The 22811-nt window shown below is 41.1% G+C and overlaps 1 protein-coding gene across 1 annotated transcript; it reads right to left on the bottom strand.

Moving 5' to 3' along the window:
- Positions 1 to 4526: 4526 nt before the first annotated feature.
- Positions 4527 to 21907, bottom strand: LOC134347351 (transmembrane protein 171-like). Its single transcript, XM_063049743.1, has 3 exons — positions 21867 to 21907; positions 9397 to 9662; positions 4527 to 4651 (listed from the first exon to the last, which is right to left on the bottom strand). Exons 2-3 carry the CDS (start codon positions 9656 to 9658, stop codon positions 4527 to 4529), a joined length of 387 nt encoding a protein of 128 aa, XP_062905813.1. The 5' UTR covers positions 9659 to 9662; positions 21867 to 21907.
- Positions 21908 to 22811: the final 904 nt, after the last annotated feature.

Raw genomic sequence — 22811 nt, 5'->3', positions numbered from 1 at the left:
GGACATTTACAAAGACAGGTGTGTAAAAAAGGGCCCGAAGGATCATTGGGGGACCTGAGTCACCCCAACCACAAATTGTTCCAACTGCTACCATATGGGAAACGGTACCACAACATAAAAGCCAGGACCAACAGGCTCTGGGACAGCTCCTTCCACCAGGCCATCAGACTGATTAATTCATGCTGATACAATTATACTTCTATGTTATATTGACTGTCCTATTGTACATAGTATTTATTATAAATTACTATAAATTGCACATTGTACATTTAGATGGGGATGTAACGTAAAGATTTTTACTCCTCATGTATATGAAGGATGTAAACAATAAAGTCAATTCAATTCATTTTTTCCTAGGAACTCAAGCCATTGCTGCTCTGCTGTCACCTCTGCCAGCATCTCCTTCCAATTTACTTTGGTCAACTCCTCTCTCATACCATTGTAATTTCCTTCACTCCACTGAAATACTGCCATGTCAGACTTTACTTTCTCCCTATCAAATTTCAAGTTGAACTCAGTCATATTGTGATCACTGTCTCCTAAGGGTTCCCTTACCTTAAGCTTCCTAATCACCCTTAGTTCATTACATATCACCCAATCCAGTATAGCTGATCCCATAGTAGGCTCAATGACAAATTGTTCTAAAAAGCCATTTCATAGGCATTTAACAAAGTCACTTTCTTGAGGTCCATAACCAACCTGATTTTCCCAGTCCACCTGCATGTTAAAATCTCCCATGACTATCATAACATTGCCTTTTGACACACCTTTTCTGTTTTCCATTGTAATCTGTAATCCACGTCCCAGCAACTGTTTAGATGCCAGTATATAACTGCCATCAGGGTCCTTTTACCCTTGCAGTTTCATAACTCAACTCACAAGGATTCAATATCTTCCAATCCAATGTCACATCTTTCTAATGATCTGATGCCGTTCTTTACCAGCAGAGCCATGCCACCGCCCCCCTCGCCTACCTTCCTATCCCTCCGATACAACGTGTAACCTTGGACATTTAGCTCCCAACTACAAACATTCTTCAGCCACGATTCAGTGATGGTCTCAACATTATACCCGACAATCTGTGAAAGTGTAACAAGATCATCCACCTTATTTCTTATACTGCATGCATTGAGATGTAACACTTTGAGTACTGAATTTGCTACACTTTTTGATTCTGCATCCTTAATACACTGATACTCACCCTGCTGGCTGCGATTTTGTCCTATCATCTGCCTGCCCTTCCTGACAGTCTGACTGTACGCTAACTTTGCTTTTTTACCATCCATCCTATCCTGAGTCCCTTCACTCCGGTTACCACCCCCTGCCAAATTAGTTTAAGCCCTCCCCAACAGCTCTAACAAACCTGCCCACCCGGGTTCAGGTGCAACCAATCCCTTTGGTATAGGTCATACCTTCCCAGAAGAGAACCCAATGATCCAAGAATCTGAAGCCCTGCCCCCAGCACCATCTTTTCAGCCACACATTTATTTTATAGAAACATAGAAAATAGGTGCAGGAGTAGGCCATTCGGCCCTTCGAGCCTGCACCACCATTCAGTATGATCATGGCTGATCATCCAACTCAGAACCCTGTACCAGCCTTCCCTCCAGACCCCCTGATCCCTTCAGCCACAAGGGCCATATCTAACTCCCTCTTAAATATAGCCAATGAACTGGCCTCAACTGTTTCCTGTGGCAGAGAATTCCACAGATTCACCACTCTCTGTGTGAAGAAGTTTTTCCTCATCTCGGTCCTAAAAGGCTTCCCCTCTATCCTCAAACTGTGGCCCCTCGTTCTGGACTTCCCCAACATCGGGAACAATCTTCCCGCATCTAGCCTGTCCAATCCCTTTAGGATCTTATACGTTTCAATCAGATCCCCCCCTCAATCTTCTAAATTCCAACGAGTACAAGCCCAGTTCATCCAGTCTTTCTTCATATGAAAGTCCTGCCATCCCAGGAATCAATTTGGTGAACCTTCTTTGTACTCCCTCTATGGCAAGGATGTCTTTCCTCAGATTAGGGGACCAAAACTGCACACAATACTCCAGGTGTGGTCGCACCAAGGCCTTGTACAACTGCAGTAGGACCTCCCTGCTCCTGTACTCGAATCCTCTCGCTATAAATGCCAGCATACCATTCGCCTTTTTCACCGCCTGCTGTACCTGCATGCCCACTTTCAATGACTGGTGTATAATGACACCCAGGTCTACCCTCACTGGCGCCTGGCACAGGAAGCAATCCAGAAATTACTATCCTGGAGGTCCAGTTTCTCAGCTATCTGCCTAGCTCTCTAAATTCTCTTTTCAGAACCTCTTTGCTTTTCCTACCTATGTCATTGGTACCAACAGGTACCAAGACATCTGGCTGCTCCCCCTCCTCCTCCAAAATGCTGTGGATATGATCCAAGACGTCCCTGAACCTGGCGTCTGGGAGACAACATCCAGATGGTGCCTTGTTCACATCCACGGAATTTTCTGTCTGTTCCTCTAACTATTGAGTACCCTATCACCACCGCACCCCTCTTCTCTCTCTTTCCCTTCTGGAATATGGACCCATGCTCAGTGCCAGCACCCTGGTCTCGCTAGCATTCCTCTGGGAGGTCATCCCCCACAGCAGTATCCAAATCTGTTAACTTATAATTAAGAGTCAGCTTTACATGATGGCAGAATGGAAGGAAGCCAACTGCAACAGTCCCTTAATTCTACATAGCAATGGTCTTTCAGCCCATGATGTTATGCTGCCCTCTAACCTGCTCCGTGATCAATCCAACCCTTCTCTCTCACATGGCCTTCCATTTTTCTGTGCCGTGGCTTCAGACCACAGTGACCGTGAAGAGGAAGGAATTGGCAGCTAGGTGACAAATGGACTCAGCTATGGCAGAGTTGAGGCAGGATTCGCGGTACTTGAGTGATAACATCGACTGGAATTTCAGAATCCTGAGCCTTGTAAATTTGATCATTTGTGGCCTAGCAATAAAAGTGAGCATGGTAACCACCTGATCATTGTAAGAGCATAGTTTTGTCCCCACCTACATTATAAAACCACTGGCATTGCAGCAGCAGAGTTTCTACTGCTTCTTGTCAACTTGGCACATAGTTTCATTACTAAAGATCAGAAATGGGAGAGCTAACTGAGTCAAAACTGACAACTGAAATTAAGTTCATTAAATGTATAAAAGTGAAATTCTATGTTGTGTGGCAATGAACAATTTTTGTTGTATATTAACATATTTGTTTGTGCATTAACTTTCACTCCAACAATTATGTAAATAAGTAGCTTAGATATTTTCCATCCTTGGTGTCCTTAAAGTCAGATGATCCATATCCAAACATTAAAAAGGAACTTTGATTTGCTCTATAGTTTAATGGATGAATACTTCACCGGGTGGGTTGTTGAGCTACATTGATCCTTTGTTGGTGATGACTTAGCAACTTGTTAAAGACACACATTTATTCCAAAGTCCTAGATCAAATACATAAAAATACACAGTGAGCACCCTCTTGGATAGTGTGCACTATGGATGTCAGGACAAACAATGAAACTCAAGTTCTTCAAGCCCCTCAGAAGTCTTAGTTAAAACTACTTATTATAGATGGAAAATTGAATTGGCTGTATGTTTTACAATCTTTTTGATTTTCTTTTCAAATGTGAGATATACAAGCAGCTCACGACAAAATTTACTGAACATTTGAAGTGTTTCACGCATGCGTTGAACCCTTGGTGAGGATATTCAGCATTCCTGTGTCAGGTCCCTGATGAGAATCCTGTCATAGCTGACGCACTCGTTTGTTTTGTAGGTAGTGAGTGAAACAATGTCCGCAATAACTCTAAGTGGAATCTATCCCATTTAGCAAATTGGCATGCTCAGGTATCCTCAGCATGGAAGCAAGACTTTGAATTGACAAGGAATGCTGTTATGGACAGATGAATCTACATCCAGTTAATCAGTGGGACCAAAGTCAAACAGGTTTTCTCCTAGTGCTGGGCATGGAAACTTGCTGCTCATTACCACCTGCTGCTGCGGTCCTGCTGATGAATCAGTACTTTCTACATGGAGCACAACAAATTAACATCTTGTCCATGCTGAGTCATCTAATGGCAGTAGGCTCAACAAAATGAGTGTTATAATTGCTTTCAGTACCAATGGCCTCTTCCCCTCAACCATTCATTTCTTGAATCAGCATGCAAAACCTGAATCACTACCTCAGTATACATAGCAACATGATGACCACTTTGTACTGCAATTAACTTTGTTTTTTTGTTCTAATTGTGTTCTTCCTTGTAACAATATTGAATATTGCTTTTGTCTTACTAAAAAGTGTGTCCAACTTGCTCAGAGGAAGCCTAAGAATGAAAGAAGGACCAACAAATCAGGTTTATACAGCATAAAATGAATATTTCTCTCCTGTGAGATTTTTCAGGAGAAATATTTACTATTCAGAAACTGATATAGCTAAATTTCCAAATTATCTGGTAGGGTACTGCAAGTATGCTTTGATAGTACTTTAAAGAGTAAGTTGATTTTTACCTGCAAAAGATGACACTGAAATAAGAAGGAGGGTCTTCAGTAGGTGCAGGATGATCGACATCATTTACCAGTGGGTTGGGGAAGTAAGGCGGTGGTAGTGGAAGAACCAGCCCAGAGCTATCTGGATGAGATGAAGAAGATTCCTTTAACATATTCAGTATAGAGTTCTAGTTCAACTAAAATGTTTTTTATAGCTTCCATTCTGATAGCACTTTTAACATCTTTATAAAAGATAAATTAAATTGCTTCCCATATAATCAAACGAAAACATAAATCCCAGCATGTTAGAGGAAATGATAACACATAATCAAAACTCTGCTTTTAAGATTTTTACAAGTAATTGACAAGGAGTTTACTGAAAAAAAATTGGCAGAGTGAATCTTTTACTGGCCTGTTAAAATGATGTAGTGAAAAGTAAGATTGCTGGGAAGTTACAGAAGACCAGAATCATAAGACTGGAATTGGTTACAGAGGGTGCAGGTAGCATTGCAGAGATGACTGTAAATCAGAAATTGAAACACAGGGATAAACTCAGGAAAATTTCAATCATTAGGGTAGTGTTGCTGAGCAGACTGTCTGATCTACAGACTGACAAGTCATTGGGTCCTGATGGACTTCAACTTTGGTTCTTAAAAGGAGTGGTTAGTGAAACTGTTGATGTGTTGGTTTTAATTTTCCAACATTCCTTAGATTTTGGGGAGGTTCCTGTAGTTTTTTAAAATGTTTTTTATAATATTGGAGTAATATTGTAAATATACTGTTTGATTAAGCAGTCTTTGTTGTTTACATAATTCATTATGGAGTATACATAAAACTATGTGAATGGCATATGTCATTATGCCACCACGTTATATGGGCATAGCTCACTCAAGCAAAAAACAAAGTGAGCACATTATTCTGGGCTCCTGTGCTTTTCCTTCAATTAATTTTATGTTTTTGAGTTACAAAACATAACATTTCTTTCAGATTGAAAAATAATGAATTTTTATTCAAAGAGTAAACAAAGTAGACAAAGCAGGAAACTACAGGCTGGTTAGCTGAATATCTACCTTAAAGAAAATGTTAGATGTTATTATTAAAGGCACTATAGCAGGGTTCTTAGAAAAACTGATGATAATGAGTTAAAGTCAACATGGTTTTGTGAAAAAGAAATCAAGTTAAACCCATTTATTGGAAAAGTAATGTGCTGTGGAGAAAACAGGAATTGGTAAATGTATAGCATTTTCCTGAACATACTTGAAAAGGTACAGAAAATAAAGAATTACGGTGTAGTAAGTCACATATTTGTTGGCTAATAAGAATCACAAAATAGTCTTAGGTGAGTTATGCTTCAGCATGTAACTGGTTCTGCAGCTGTGGCCTGCAGTCATCGGTATAACACTAAACTGAACAGACTTAGTGGCTGTCACTTCTTGACCATTTTCAGGGACTCAAGTTTGATGTTTAATACTCTGTGTGTCATTTGATGTTTAATATTCTGTGTGTCATTGCTGTTTGTGCAATTTGTTCTTTTTTCATGCATTGGGTGTTTGATATTTTCTTGTCACGGGATCCATGTTTCTTTGTTTCGTGTCTGCCTGTGGGAAGTCGAATCTCAGGGTTGTATACTTTTATACATACTTTGATAATAAATGTACGTTGAAACTTTGAAATATTGGTACTATCTCACAAGAACAAATTAGAGGTGAAAGCACATGTGGATGGTCAATTAATTTTAAAATATACATAAGAAGACCTTTGAACACAAAGAAAATTGGGGAAATTTATAGAATTACTCATTCTACAAGTACGTGAAGAGCCAGAGGAAAAGACGTGAGAGAATAGGACCAATCAAGTGAGACCGTGAAAAAGTGTGTATGGAACCGGAGGAGATAACAAAGGGAATTAATGAATACTTTGCTTCGGTATTCACTCCAGAAAAGGATCTTGGCAATTGTAGGGATGACATACAGCGGGCTGAAAAGCTTCAGCATATAGACATTAAGAAAGAGGATATGCTGGAGCTTTCCGAATGCATCAAGCTGGATAAGTCACTGAATGAGATGTACCCCCAGGCTACTGTGGGAGGCGAGGGAGGAGATTGCTGAGCCTCTGGCGATGATCTTTGCTTCATCAATGGGGACAGGAAAGCTTCCGGAGGATTGGAGGGTTGCAGATGTTGTTCCATTATTCAGGAAAGGGAGTAGAGATAACGCAGGAAATTATAGACCAGTGAGTCTTACTTCAGTGGTTGTTAAGTTGATGGAAGAGATCCTGAGAGGCAGGATTTATGAACACTTGGAGAGGCATAATATGATTAGGAATAGTCAGCATGGTTTTGTCAAAGTCAGGTCATGCCTTACAAGCCTGATTGAATTTTTTGAGGATGTGACTAAACGCATTGATGAAGGAGGCATTTGATAAGGTACCCCATGCAAGGCTTATTGAGAAAGTATGGAGGCATGGGATCCAAGGAGACATTGCTTTGTGGATCCAGAATTGGCTTGCCAGAAGGCAAAAAGTGGTTGTAGTGGTTGTACTCTGCATGGAGGTTGGTGACCAGTGGTGTGCCTCAGGGATCTGTTCTGGGGCCCCTTCTCTTCATGATTTTTGTAAGTGACCAGGGTGAGGAAGTGGAGGGATGGGTTAGTAAATTTGCTGATGACACAAAGGTTGGGGGTGTTGTGGATAGTGTGGAGGGCTGTCAGAGGTTACAGCGGGACATTGAGAGGATGCAAAACTGAGCTGAGAAGTGGCAGATGGAGTTCAACCCAGATAAGTGTGAGGTGGTTCAAATATGATGGCAGAATATAGTATTAATTGTAAGACTCTTGGCAATGTGGAGGATCAGAGGGATCTTGGGGTTCAAGTCCATAGGACACTCAAAGCTGCTGCACAGGTTGATTGTGTGGTTAAGAAGGCACACGGTGTATTGGCCTTCATCAACTGTGGGACTGAGTTCAAGAGCCGAGAGGTAATGTTACAGCTATATAGGACTCCTGGTCAGACCCCACTCAGAGTACTGTGCTCATATCTGATGACCTCACTACAGGAAGGATGTGTAAACTATAGAAAGGGTGCAGAGGAAATTTACAAGAATGTTGCCTGGATTGGGGAGCACGCCTTATGAGAATAGGTTGAGTGAACTCGGCCTTTTCTCCTTGGAGCGATGGAGGATGAGAGGTGTATAAGATGATGAGAGGTGTTGATTGTGTGGATGGTCAGAGGCTTTTTCCCCAGGATTGAAATGGCTAACACGAGAGGTCACAGTTTTAAGGTGCTTGGAAGTAGGTACAGAGGAGATGTCAGGGGTAAGTTTCTTACGTAGAGAGTGGTGAGTGCGTGGAATGGGCTGCCGGTGACGGTGGTGGAGATGGATACAATAGGGTCTTTTAAGAGACTCCTGGATAGGTACATGGAGTTTAGAAAAATAAGAGGGCTATGGGTAAACCTTGGTAATTTCTAAAGTAAGTACATGTTCGGCACAGCATTGTGGGTCGAAAGGCCTGTATTATGCTGTAGGTTTTTCAATGTTTCTATGTTTCTAATTAGTATTTTCTGTAATGCACCTTCTCACATATATTTCCTATATACAGTTTCCCATTAGTGCCATGATATATTCTTGCATTGAAAACTATTTACATTAGAATTGATTTCTGCTCTGGTCCTGGCCTGCTTTTCAGCTCCTCTCCATCATTAGGTGGCGCTGTTGTTCAATCAAGCAGGGTCTCTGATTTCTGGGTATTGCGTAAGAAATGAAGAATGTATTTAAATGTCAAGTACTGTAACTTGCAATGGAATTTAAGGTGATTGTACATAAACATTCTAAGAAAAATTGAACTATAGGGATTCAATTAGACTGTAGGGGGATGACCTTTGAATTACCCCAGGCAAGAGGAGGCACCATCTGATTGATTGAAAGGTTCTTTGTGTTCTGATCATTCAATGTATCTGACTACAAAAGTTATGAAAGTATTGTCAATAAATTAGGAGCTTGAAATTCAGCGCATGTACAAAATTTCTTGGACCTTTTCTTTCCTTCACCCTGCAACAAAAATAAAACTCTATTTATTGAACAGATGTAGACAAAATAATGGTTATTTAATTCACATTAGAAGAGTGTTACTGGGCAAATAGCCATTCATGATTTCATAGCAGATTGACAGGTAGACAAAATTTTAAAAACCTTGAAGCATTTTAATTTGATCCGTGCTCAGGGCAGGCAGATGAAACATGAAAGAACTAAAGGATGGATGTTCTGCCTTATTATTAATTCATTATAGATATGAGAGAGGTGAGTGAGAGTAAAGCTATTACAACTTTTTCTCCATGTTATGTCAATGGCATAACTCAAATGTTCTCCATTAGCTACAGAACGCTATGTGGTATCTTTACATTACATTTGGATGTATCTTAAGGATTTTGGACTGCTTATCATGAAAATCACTATGAATTTTCCCTATCACACACATTTTTTAAAAGATTGCCTATATATTTATTTCAATTCATAATTCAAGTCAATTAAAGTGTTGCCCACAATGTAAGCTGAAACCATGAAGTGAATCCATCAATGCTGGCTGACTACTGTTGGACACTTAAACAAGAAGCCTCAAACACTATAAAAATGAAATCATCAAGAAAACATTTTTAGTTCAGTTGAGCTATTGTAAAGTGTCAGCACTATTATGCAAATTCTTGTTTCTCCAAATTCCCACATAATACAAGTGGTCTGAAATCATATTTGTGTTCAGCTTCAATGGTCTATCATAAACAAAAAGTAAACTCTGAGGAAGCAAACCTTTCAAAAAAATTGTTGTCCAGTGATATCTTCCAACATGATTTCTGGTCTTTCTTATGTGTTTATGTGATTTAAGCTCTTTCACTTACCTGTTGCAATTTGACATGGTCCTGACATGTAAGGCTGCAGATCATTTGTAGATGTACTTTCTTCACCAGCACTTAATGCTACCTTCCTTTTGGCATGAGCCATCAACAAGAAGCAAATGCCGACAAACGTTACCGCTGGGCCCATGATTTGCAAAAACAACAGTTTACATTTCTCATTTTCGTTAACTTTGATAGTTAAATTGTGACCATCCGTGCTCCCAGGGCAGGAGACAGTCCAAACTCCGATGGTAGTGAGCAGCATTCCACTGAAACAAAACAGGACACCAAAGATGATGAAATGAGCAGAAGGGTTCTGTCCACCACAAGAGCGCTGGTCAACTGAATATTCCAGTCGTGACAAATTATTCAGACTCCTCGATCTTGAGAACAGGATTAATACCATTGCAAAGCCACATAAAATAGGTCCGGTTGCTGTTTGGATAATACTGCAAATATCTCCATCACAATCACATGATTGAACCCTAAAGGCAGTCATGATAATTGCAGCAGATAGAAATGAAACTCCAAACCGGAGTGGGAGGAATCCTGTTCTCAGTTTTCAGTTATCGGTTTTCAGTTTCTCTCAAACAATGCAACTTCTCAAGAACGGTGTATTACTCCTGCCGTGCCTGAACCTGTGAAGATAATGCATTTCACTTCAGCATAATCGGTTTTCAGGGTCGGCATTATTTTTCAAAACCAACCTGAGTAGTAGCCAAAAGAATTCGAAAATTCTGGAAACATTCAGTAGATCAGGTAGTATCTATGCAAACTGTAAAACAGAACCATCCTTTCAAATTAGTGGCCTTTCATCCAATCTAGACAGTAAGTCTGTTTCTATTTTCACACATGCTGACTGGCTTGCTGAATGCTTAACTCAGATTCCCAGCACCTGCACTATCTTGATTGTGTTGTAGTTTATTCACTCATATACTAAATTGATTCTGGCTTTTGAAGTGCATTACCAAGGGAAAATTGCAGTGTCACAGTTGATAGAATCAGCCGTTCAGCTGAGGTAATTTCTGCACAATGAGGCGAATGTAAAGGATCCATGAAGATTAGGTTGCCTGATGTGTGGGCAACATTTACTCATTGGCCATCAGTGGCAAACAAATGAATTGGTTATTCCATTTAAAAATAAATTCCAAAAAAGGATGAGGATGTTGTGTTGTGGTATACATGAGTGTCATGTTGTTTGAACTTGTTAAGACACTATTTGCAACTTCTATTTTAATAATCACAATTGCATTACTTTATTTTAATCTGTCTGCAACAAAACAATGATTTGTGTAATCTTGTATAAAATAGAAATCTCCAAAAATGTACTAATATGGTTAACTTTCTGAATGAATATACTAATAAGGTTATCTTCTTTGTTGCATATCAATTAATGCACTAAAGTGTAAACATTGATAATACTGAAAATGTTGGCCTGAGTAACTATGTTTTGGAGTTTTCAGAAAGTTCACATGATCTCTTTTCCCAATGAATAATTCCATGAACTGGGCATGTTGCAAGTGTAAGAATATATACGTAAGGTAGTCTTCCAACAAGAGAGAGCTGAAGGCACACTGGTTAAAAAACATCTGCTAACACAGAAAAGCTGATTTACAGGCTGACATTTGGGGAAAGGACTGGGCGAAGTTAGGAAAATATTTACAAACACAGAAAAGTTTCCAGAAAAGACTGCCATCAACATTAAATCAGGATACGGTTATTTTCTAATGTTCCAGGAACAGAAACAAATATGACAGGAAATCAAAAATTAAAAAAACTGGAAAATGAAGATGCAACAATGCAAAACAATTCACAGGATGCGACTTAAGGAAAATGATAAACCCGCTCAGGCATGGAGATGGAACACAGTATAGTCTGAGCTGCAGAAAAGTTGCAATGGATAAAGTGCCATAATGAGAGCTTGATCGTTGTTACATGGGGATGAAGTGTGGGTGTGGTGGGATGTGAGAGAGGAGGAGAGCATTCACAATGTTGGTTTAAAGCATGAGGTCAAGATTTGTGTAAGATAAGGGCAGATTTATTCAACAGATGAAAAGATCAGGGAATACATGGCTGGCCAAATGAGTGATTTCCATGGCAATAAGGCCTTCAGCCTCTCACTTCTTATTGAAGTAATTTGAAAAAACCACCTAATTGTCATTAAAACCCATCTAATTCAGCAATGTTCTCGGGAAAGGGAATTTACTAACAACACTCTGACCAGCCTATACTTAATTCTTTGTTCCTGAGGTGTCTGGGCAAGCCACTAAATTCCAGATAAGATGAGGAGGGGTAGTCATTGCTGGCCTTGCCAGCAATTGTCTCATATTCTGTATGAATTTGAAATATGGATTACAGGTGTCCCCTGCTTTTCGAACGTTCGCTTTACGAAACCTCGCTGTTACGAAAGACCTTCATTAGTTATCTATTTTCGCTAACAGGTGTTTTCACTGTTACGAAAAAAGGCAGCGCTTGAAAAAAGCAGCGCGCGATAAAAGGCAGCGTGCGCCCAAGCAGCCAAGCTCCTTCCCCCAGAACTGCATTCTAGCCGACATTGCTTAAACACGTGCCTGTGAGCATCCGTTTGCAATATGAGTTCTAAGGTATCGGAAAAGCCTAAGAGAGCTCGTAAGGGTGTTACATTTAGCGTAAAACTAAACATAATTAAGCATTTCGATCGTGGTGAACGAAGTAAGGACAAAGTGAGTTTGGCTTGTGGAAGTTGATGAAGATGATGTTGAAGAGGTTTTGGCATTCCATGACCAAGAACTGATAGATGAAGAGCTGATGCAATTGGAAGAGGAAAGGATAACAATGGAAACCGAATGCAGTAGTGAACGGACCGAAAGTGAAGTCGTCCAGAATCGTCCAGGAGATTTTCGCTGCAATGATTGCAGAAAAGTACGACTTTAATTTTGAAAGGGTACGTAGATTTAGGGCATATTTGCAGGATGGTTTGAGTGCTTACAAAGAACTGTATGATAGAAAAATGCGCGAGGCTAAGCAGTCAAGCATACTGTCGTTTTTCAAGCCTTCCACATCAGCCACAGCAGACGACGAACCTCAACCTTCAACATCAAGGCAGGCAGACATAGAAGAAGATGACCTGCCTGCCCTGATGGAAACAGACGACGATGAGATGACACCTCAGTGTTCCACCACCCCAACCTCCAGGCCACGAAACAATACCGGGCTGCGAAGAATGCAGCGGGGCAGCGGTAGCCGGGACGCACCCAGCACATCTTTAAGAAAAAAACGGAAATAAACAAGCTAATTAATTACCTGTCGGGCAGCAATGATTGTAGAAAAGTATTTCTACTTTATATAGGCTGTGTATTTATCATATCATTCCTGCTTTTACTATATGTTACTGTTATTTTAGGTTTTATGTGTTACTTGGCATGATTTGGTAAGTTATTTTTTGGGCCAGCAAACGCTCACAAATTTTTCCCATATAAATAAATGGTAATTGCTTCTTCACTTTACGACATTCCGGCTTACGAACCGTTTCATAGGAACGCTCTACCTTCGGATGGCGGGGGAAACCTGTATTTAGTCACAGAGTTATACAGCATGGAAACAGGCCATTCAGCCCACCACCTTCCATACTAATCCCATCTTTCAGCTCTTGACCCAGCGCCTTCTATGTCTAAGTGATTTGAATACCAGTGGAGATACTCCTTAAATGTTATCAGTGGCACTGCTTCCCACACACTCTCGGGCAATCTGTTCCATCAACTGAATATCAATTCACTTCTAATTATATTTACAATTGAAGTAAGAACATAAGAACATAAGAAATAGGAGCAGGAGTAGGCCATCCAGCCCATCAACCCTGCCCCGCCATTCAATAAGATCATGGCTGATCTGTCCATAAACTCAGCTGCATCTACCTGCCTTTTCCCCATAACCCTTAATTCCCTTACTATGTAAAAACCTATCTAACTGTATCTAAAATATATTTAGTGAAGAAGCCTCAACTGCTTCCCTGGGTAGAGAATTCCACAGATTCACCACTCTCTGGGAAAAATAGTTTCTCCTCATCTCCATCCTAAATCATCTCCCCTGAATCTTTAGGCAATGTCCCCTAGTTCTAGTCTCACCTTCCAGTGGAAACAACTTTCCTACTTCTCTTATCTATCCCTTTCAAAATTTTGTATGTTTCCCCTCTCATTCTTCTGAATTCCTCTCATTCTTCTGACTCAATCTCTCCTCATAGGTTAACCCCTTCATCCCTGGAATCAACCTGGTGAACCTCCTCTGCACTGCCTCCAAAGCCAGTATATCCTTCCTCCAGTATGGAGACCAGAACTGCACTCAGTACTCCAGGTGCGACCTCACCTGTACCCTGTATAGTTGCAGCATGACCTCCCTGCTCTTGAATTCAATCCCTCTGGCAATGAAGGCCAACATTCCGTCTGCCTTCTTAGTAACCTGTTGTACCTGCAAGCCAACATTTTACTGAGTCTCAAAGTTGCAGGAATACAATAACATAGAAGAAGTCATTCAAACTCAAGCCAGAGGTTTGGACTTCTGATCCCAAGATTTCAAATCCCACTGTGTGTTTGAATCAGAATCAAAGTTAGACTAACATGTCATGAAATTTGTTGTTTTGTGGCAGCAGTACAGTGCAAGACATAAGGATTACTGTAAGTTACAATAAATAAATGAATAAATATTGTAAAGAGGAATAGCAACTATTCATGGACTGTTCAGAATTACTGGACTATTCTGATGGTGGAGGGGAAGCAGCTGTTCCTGAAACATTGAGTGTGGGTTTTCAAAGTCCTGTACCTCCTCCCTGATGGGAAGCAAAAAAAAAAACTGGCATCAGTGACAGTCAGCACATAACAATTGGATTGGTGTAAAAACCCATCTGGTTCAATAATGGGCTTCACCAAAGAAAAGTTGACATCCTTAACTGGTATGGCCTATATGTGATTCCAGATCCACGGATGGATAAGGAAAGGTTTCAAGGGACCTGCACCAAATGAGACTAACAGATTAGTTGATCTAGATCATTTGAGATGAAACACCTGTTTCTGTGCAGTACAATTCTATTGACTCAATGTGACTATCTCTTAAATAGTTCAAGGCAATTAAGGAAGGGCAATAAACACCAGAACTTCCAATGATGTCCACAACCCAAGATTGAATAAATGTAAACATTTATACTGCTATCACCAATCTGCACTAATAAAGTTCTATAGAATTAAAAAGAATAAAAAAATATATTTCACATGTTCATAACACAAGATGGAAAGTTTCAGGTGAACATCTCTAATATGCAGTGCCAAGTGTGTCTATTGGAAGTTCAGTTACAAATGAGTATTGCTTATACATAGTTCGAGAGATCAACAAAATCTATTTGAGGACACCTTTGCAGTTAGGAGACCACAAATGTGGATCAGCTGAAGTAAAAAAAAATCTTGCATTTACATTACGTCTTTGAGAGGGTGTAAAAGGATGAAGGTGCACAGCCTCGGAATACAAGGATGTCACTTCAGAGCAGAGATGAGGAGGATTTTTTTTATAGACAGAAGGTGATGAATTTGTGGAATTCATTGCCACCAGATGGCTGTGGAGGCCAAGTCATTGGGTACATTTTAAAGTGGAGGGTGATAGGTTTAGATTCAGATTTATTTATCACATGTAATAAATACATACAATAAATGTATGAAACATGAAATATGTCATTTGCATTATCAACCAACACATCTAAGGATGTGCTAGGGGCAGCCCGCAAGTGTTGCCACATATTCCAGTGCCAACATAGCATGACAAACATGCTTGGCAAAACACAACAAGCAACAAAACAACAATAGCAAAGCCAGCCCCTTTCCTCCTCCCCACGCTCCTTCTCACCCACCCTCCCACACGCACGGACAATCCTCCAAATCCAAAGCAGGCCTACAGTCACCAGGTTCTTGATTAGTAAGGGCATCAAATGTTATGGGGAGAAGACAGGAAATGGGGTTGAGAGGGAAAATAAATCAGCCACGATCGAAAGGTGGAGTAGACTCGATGGACTGAATGGCCTAATTCTGCTCTTATGTCTTATGGTCCCATGGAGTTGAACATTCTGCTACCATCAATGAACATCTCCACTTCCGATGGTTTTATGAAACAAACGTCATTGATGGAGGAGCTGAACGTGCTTGAGATGACCAACTTCCAACAACCACAGTCATTCTCCTTTTATATGGCTCCAACCACTGAGATGATTTCCCTTTGAAGCCCATTGAAGTCAATAACACCACAACTTCTTACTTACTTATTTGGTTAAATACTGACTTGATGTTAAACAGGTGTAGTAGCAGGAGTGGGCTGCTTGGCCCCTTGATCCTGCTCTCCCATTCATGAACATGCCTGATCTTCCTGCACTATGCCCATACCCTTTGATTCCACTAATATCCAGACATCTATCAGTCTCTGTGATGTTGGGGATTGCAGGACACAGATTATCCACTTCACACTTGTGGCTGAATATAGAACATAGAACATGGAACAGTACCTCACAGGAACAGGCCGTTTGGACCTCAATGTTGTGCCAAACCAAATAAATTAGTAATCCAATGGCCAGCTAAACTAATCCTTATGCCTACACAATGTCCATATTCCTCTATTTTCCACAAATTCATGTGTCTATCTAAACATCTCTTTAAAGTTCCTAATGTATCTGCCTCTACCACCACCCCAGGCACCCACCAAGCTCCATGTAAAAAGCTTGCCTCTCACATCATTGAAGTTACCCCTCTCACCTTAAATACATTCTCTGGTATTAAACATTTCAACCCTGGGAAATAGATTTTGTCTGTCTCCCTATCTATGCCTTTCATAATCTTATAAACCCCTATCAGATCTCCTGTCAGTCTCTGCTGCTCCAGATAATACAATCCAAGTTTGTCAAATATCTCATGATAGCACATGCCCTCTAATCCAGGCAGCATCCTGATAAACCTCTTCTGCACCCTCTCAAAAGCCTCAACATCCTTTCTACAATGGTGTAACCAGATCTGTATACAATACCCCAGATGCAGGCAAAATAGAATGTTATTATGCTGCAACATAACTTCCTAACTTTTGAACTCAATCCCTCATCTAATAAAAGAAAGAATCCACAACACCACCAATCTTTGCCAGTCATCTACATTATTCACAACAGGACCAATCTGCAAATTTACTAACCCACCCATGTAAATTTTCATCCAGGTCATTTATATACATCATAAACAGCAGAGGTCCCAGTACAGATCCCCGTGGAATACCACTAATCACAGACTTCCACCTAGAATCAGTCCCATCAACCACCACCATCTGTCTTATAAGGGCATCCAGTTCCGAATACATATGACCAATTCACCATTGATCCCATGCATCTTAATCTTCTGGATGAGTCTTCCCTGGGGAACCTTGTCAAACACCTTATTAAAATCAATGTAGGCAACATCCACAGCTCTCTACCATCATTAATCTTCCTCATCACCTCATCAAAAAACTCAATCAAGTTAGTAAGACACAATTTAACCCACACAAAGTCATGCTGGCTCTCCCTAATTAGGCCATGGTTTTCCAAATACTTGTAAATCTAATCCCTAACAATTCTCTTCAGTAACCTCCCTACCACTGATGTGAGACTCACTGGTCTATCTATTTAGCTATCTATCTAACAAATTCTGCCACATCAAAACTATTTGCACCAAGATGATTCCAATTTATATTAGGGAAATTGAATTTTCCATGACAATAATCCTACTGATTTTACACCTTTGCCTGTATATCTCTTCCTCAATGTCGCAGTGGCTACTGGGGGGTCTGTAGTACAATCCCATCAGTGTGATTGCACCCTTCCCATTTTTAAGTTCCACCCACATGGACTCAGTGGCCGAGTACTATATTCCAGTATGCCCCATCTGAGTGTAGCTGCAATATTGTCCCCGATTAGTAGTCCGACTCCCCCAGCTCTTTTACCTCTCTCTCTATCTTCTCTAAAACATCGAAACCCTGGGACATTAAGCACCCATTCCAGTCCGTCTCTCAACCAAGACTCTACAATGGCCACAACATTATAGTTCCATATACTGATTTGTGCTCTAAGTTCATCAATTTTATGCATTTACTATCTGAAGCCTGCACTCTGGGTGTGACAACATCAAAGTTCAAAGTACATTTATTATCAAGTATGTGTAAATTATAAAACCTTGAGATTTGTTTGTTTACAAAGCAAGAAGCCCGAAATAACACAATTTAAACAAAAAGACCAACACCCAGTGGACAGAGAGAAAGAAAAAAAAGACAAACCTCAGTAAAAGTTTCAACAATGAGCTTTTCCTTCAGCCTCCTGGATGATCCTGAGTACATCCAGCTCCAGCTCCTTGATCTTATCAATCAGGAGCTGAAGTTGGGTACATTTCTTGCAGAGATAGTCATCAGAGAGACTGTTAGGTACCCTGAAATTCCACATCTCACAGGAGGTCTATTCTTCCACTTTAACCATCCTGCCTATACAAAACTAAACACTAAGGATCTACAGACAATTGAAAAAGCTTATCTGTTCGCACCTGTGCCTCATCTCTGAAACATCTGAGTTTCACACACACCTCACATGTTCTTGCTAAGCCCGTTGAGACCAAGCCTGTCCACTCTAACACTGGGAGTTATGGTTGCAATTCTTCAATCATGTCTTTAGCACTCACACGCTGGGTTCTATCATCGAGGATATTATCTTCTCCTTCTCTTATCAGCTGTTTAGTAACCAAATTGGAGAACTTCAGTCTCACCCTTAATACAAGATTGCTTATACCTTTCTAGTACACGCTCTTTTGTTTAACCTGTATGTAATCCTTTGTCGCAGCTTCACCGGACTGGCACCTCGGTTTTAGGTATGTCTGGTGCTGATCCTTCATGGCATGAAAAATAGTTGGGATCCTCTGGCATAAGGTATATACTGGGCTGTAAGGTTACAGACTACGGTGTAGTTTTTCAGTGCTGCTCCATATTACCTTGTAATACCCTTTAGCCTGATTGCAGGGTTACACAACAAGGCAGAGGATGTCATTGGTGTGAAGAAGAGACCTTGCATTCACAGAGAATGTTCTGTGGTTATTTCTAACACATTTGTATTAGTCACAGATAGGTTGGTGAGGATGATTTTAAGTAGTTTTATCCTTCATGTTGGTTCACTTGCTACCTGGCATAAACCCCAGCAAGCAGCTATGATCTTTAGGAGTTAACCAGCAGTCAAGTGATGGACATTGCAGACAGTACCTGGAATACAGTCCTGATACTTACAGTGATTCTTCCTAGTGTGCTCACCGTGGAGGAGGATAGATTCATCAGCTGAGCAGGAGGGTGCATGGTAATCACAAATAAGATTCTTTGTCAAGGGTTAACCTGATGACTTAAGACTTTGTGGAGTTAATGCTGAGGATGCCTACAGCTATTCCTCCTGCCTGTACACCAATGTGTTAAAAATCCAGTGTGTCGAGGTAGCCTGACACTGTGAAGGAATAGTCTGGCAGAATGCCTTTGAGGAATAATATTATGAGTGCAACTATGACTGGCCATTGATAAAGTGGTCTGTGGGACAGCTCTCCTAATACTGACCCCAGTTCTCAGATGTCTGTGAGAAAGACTTTGCAAGGATGACTGGGTTGGCACCAGCAAGGATAATGGGTCCGTTCCCAAAATAAGGTGTGAGGTCCCTATGTTCACCCAGTTAGTGAATAGTAACTAGTGATGAAGATTGTCTAAATATTCAGCAGGGCATAGACCAGTTAGAAATGTGGGCAGATAAAGGGCAGATTTAGCTTATTCCAGATAACTATGGAGTGGTTTCACTTTGAATGATCAAATGTAATAAGAAAGTAAACGAAAATAGGAGTACCTCAGGAGCACTGATTTAGAGAGGGAAGCGACTTCATAGCTCCCTGAAAGTGGCAATACAAGTGAATAGTTTGTTAAAGACAGCATGATTCATGCTGCATCATTAGTTTGGCCATTGGGTATAAAATTTGGGAAGACATTGCAATTGTATAAAACTTTGGTTAGGGCACAGTTACAGTATTGTAGTCAGTTGAGATTGCTGTATTGCAGGAAGAATGTGGAGGTTTTGAAGAGAGTTTAGAAGAGTTTAACCAGAATGTTACTTGGAATGAAGGGCAGTAGACACAAGGAAACATTGGACAAACTTTGATTGTTTTCTTTGGAGTGTTCGAGGTTGAGGGTGCTTGATGTTAGAATATAAAACTATGAGAGGTGCAGATAGGGAGCTCTAGTCTGTTCTTCAGGGTGGAAATATCAAATACTAGGGGGCATAGGTTTAAGATGAGAGGAAGAAAGTATAACAGAAAATTGTGAGGCACATTGTTTATAACAGAGAGAGTGGTAGCTGTCTGGAAGGTGCTGCCAAGGGGAGATGGTAGAAGCAGATAGCAATATTTGCAAAGATTTTAAACAGACACATGAATGGGGAGGGAATATAAAAACAGACTTGACTAAGCAGATTGGATTTGTTTAGATTGACATCATGTATCATGGGCAGAAGGACTTATTTCCATGCTGTACTGTCTATGGTCTATGAGTGAATCAGAGTTATAGAGCCTTTCAACGGGGACCATGCTAACTTACTTACACTTACACTAATCCAATACTGATCCCAATTAATACACACAAAATGCTCCAAGAACACAGCAGGCCAGACGGCATCTATGGAAAACAGTAAACAATCAATGTTTCAGACCATGACCCTTCATGAAGGACTGGCCATCGCTTAAATGGTCTGTCAGACAACTCTCCTAATACTGACCCCAGTTCTCAGATGTTTGTGAGAAAGACTTTGCAAGAATGATTTGGCATCAGTGAGGATAGTGGCTCCATGCCCAAATCTGTTGTGAGATCCCTATGTTGAGAGATTCCCAGTCCTAATGAAGGGTCTTGGTCAGAAATGTCGACTGTTTTCCACAGTTGCTCCCTGGCCTGCTGAGTTCCTCCAGCATTTTGTGTGTGTCGCTTGGATTTCCAGCATCTACGATTTTCTTTTGTTTGTTATTTATTTATTTATAGATTTTAATCTCCATTCATCGCCATTGACCGCCCCCCCCCCCACTTCCCACACTCACCTCCACACTAGGGGCAATCTGCTGCTACCGCCTGTCTTGGAGATGTGGGAGGAAACCCATACAGTCCAGAGAGAGCGGGCTTTGTAAGACAGCAGTTATACAGGATTAACTATGCCAGCGTGCATCCTTTTACAAGCTAAATAATTTTAGCCACTGTATCGTGCTCATTCTCGAAGCTTATTTGCTTTTAAATTCGAGTTTATCCATTTAAGATTTTCAGTCGGATTTGAACTCGGAGCCCTTGGATGTTGTTGCTTTTTGTCGAAAACTAGTTTGGAAATAAACGTCTGCTGGTGCATTTGAACCCGCTTGTGGTACGGTTTGATATGAAGTTGTACAACAATCTATTTCAGGGATTCACTATAAACATCACCCAAACTCCCCTTGCTTAAACAACGATATACCTTTATGATTACCTCCAGACCCTCCGTTACTCAAAGGTCCTCCGTTAGTCGGGGTCGGCCATGGCTGTCGCGTCCCATTTGTCTACGTGATAGGCAAGCCAGGGCATAACCGATGTGGAGAGCAAGCTATTGCCGGTGTACAGAAACGGCAGACACCGATACACTTCGGCACCAGCCGTATCGCAGGAATTGCCAATCAACGTAGGACTGTCTTAGCGACTCCAGCTCCGGATTTTTCCTCGGGATTTACTCCCGAAGCCTTCCCCATGAGTAGGTACTGTGCAGCCGCAAGGCAGCAAAGGTTTGAGATCAGAGCTTTCCTTCCAGATGAGCTGCCAACCACGGCTGACGAGTCCTATCTGTCCGAAGCAACAGGTTTTAAGGCGCTAGTAACCCGCCTATGCCCCTTCTCTCGTCAGTAGAAATTGTTTGGCCGGATTTAATGGCTAAGCCCCAAGTGAAGGTCAGGAGCTGGACTTGGTTGTCAGAGGTTATTTGAGGCGCACGCCATTGGGAGCATTTAATAGGTAGTGGAAGCTTATCCCCACCACCACCCGCTGCTATAACAACCTTAAGGAACCCAGAAATTACAACAATATTCTTTAAAGGCAAAAATAATGCGTAAATTCCATTCTTAAATACAGACTGCAATCGTTCTGTAATTGCTGGCAATGCGCAGGAGCCCAGCGAGTCATTTGCCGCCGAGCACCAGGCCCGCGAGTGTACACGCCGTGCTCTGCCTGGTGAAATTTAAAGATGTGAAGAAAGTGAACCACAGGGCTAACAGAAGCTGAATGGACCCAGGCGGTGCCTCGGTAATTGGACTCTCTGCAACTTCCAAGGTGCATAAGGGGGCGCCATGCCGTGCAGTTAAAGTGAGCCGGACCCAACAAACGATCGATCAGACTAGAAATGTTACCTTGCGGGGCTGTTGGAGCAGTTCTGTTACCTTGTTAGACAGTTGTAGCTGGCTCGTGTTGAAGGTGTAAAACCGAGGGTCAACCAATACCTTGTTATTGCATGAACCGAGGAAGATCTTTTGCACTTTTAAATCTGGGAAACGTACAGGGTCCTGAATGCCTTGTTCAACCACTCTCAACTTGTCTCAACTGGTCAAGTCTGGTTCGCATCTCTGTCTAATTCTACATTCCTGACCCAGTGTGTTTGATGGAGGAGGAGCGTCAACAACTTCTGAAGTCTTTTCTCTTCACCGTCCTGTGGTGAATACAGAGTAGCTAGCTAATCGTGCCGAGTATGCCCGAAACAACAATGTGCAAATTCCAGTTGGAATCAAGTAGCAGGTTTTCAGAAATCAACTTTCATGTTTCTTCAAGCATTGATTATTTTATATTACTAGCCAGCAAAAGCATATCAATTTTAATGCATTAATTGAACATACATATATTGCTTTATTGTGAAGTTTCTATATCCCTTATCTGTGTGTGCTTCCTATGTTCTTTAAATGGGCTCGATGTAATCTTAAAATTAAATGCCCCAGGGGTCAGACAAACTTGGGATTGTTTTCTCTCCAGGGTTTGAGGCTGAGGGGAGAAGACCTGAAAGAAATTTGTAAGAGGCATAGCTAGGGTAGAGAGCAGGTTTTCTTCTCCAGAGTAGAAATGTCATAAACTAAAGGACATAGCCAGAGGGTGAGGGGGACAAATTTAAAGATCTATGAGGTTTTTTTTAATATACAGACGTATAGGTGGCTGGAATGCACTACCAGGAATGGTGATGGAAGCAGACACAACGTTTGTGTTTGAGTAATTCAGACAGACAGGAAACAGGGATAATGTGCAGGCAGGTAGGCATCTGGCATCATGGTCAGCACAGACATCATGAGCTTCTGTGCTTTACATTTCCATGACACAATTTAGGACAGAAAGCCTTGCCA

This window comes from Mobula hypostoma, chromosome 5 (assembly GCF_963921235.1).
Source record: "Mobula hypostoma chromosome 5, sMobHyp1.1, whole genome shotgun sequence".
Classification (NCBI taxonomy): Eukaryota; Metazoa; Chordata; class Chondrichthyes; order Myliobatiformes; family Myliobatidae; genus Mobula; species Mobula hypostoma.
The sequence above is the reverse complement of the archived record's forward strand: the minus strand, read 5'-3'. Positions and strand labels throughout refer to the sequence as shown.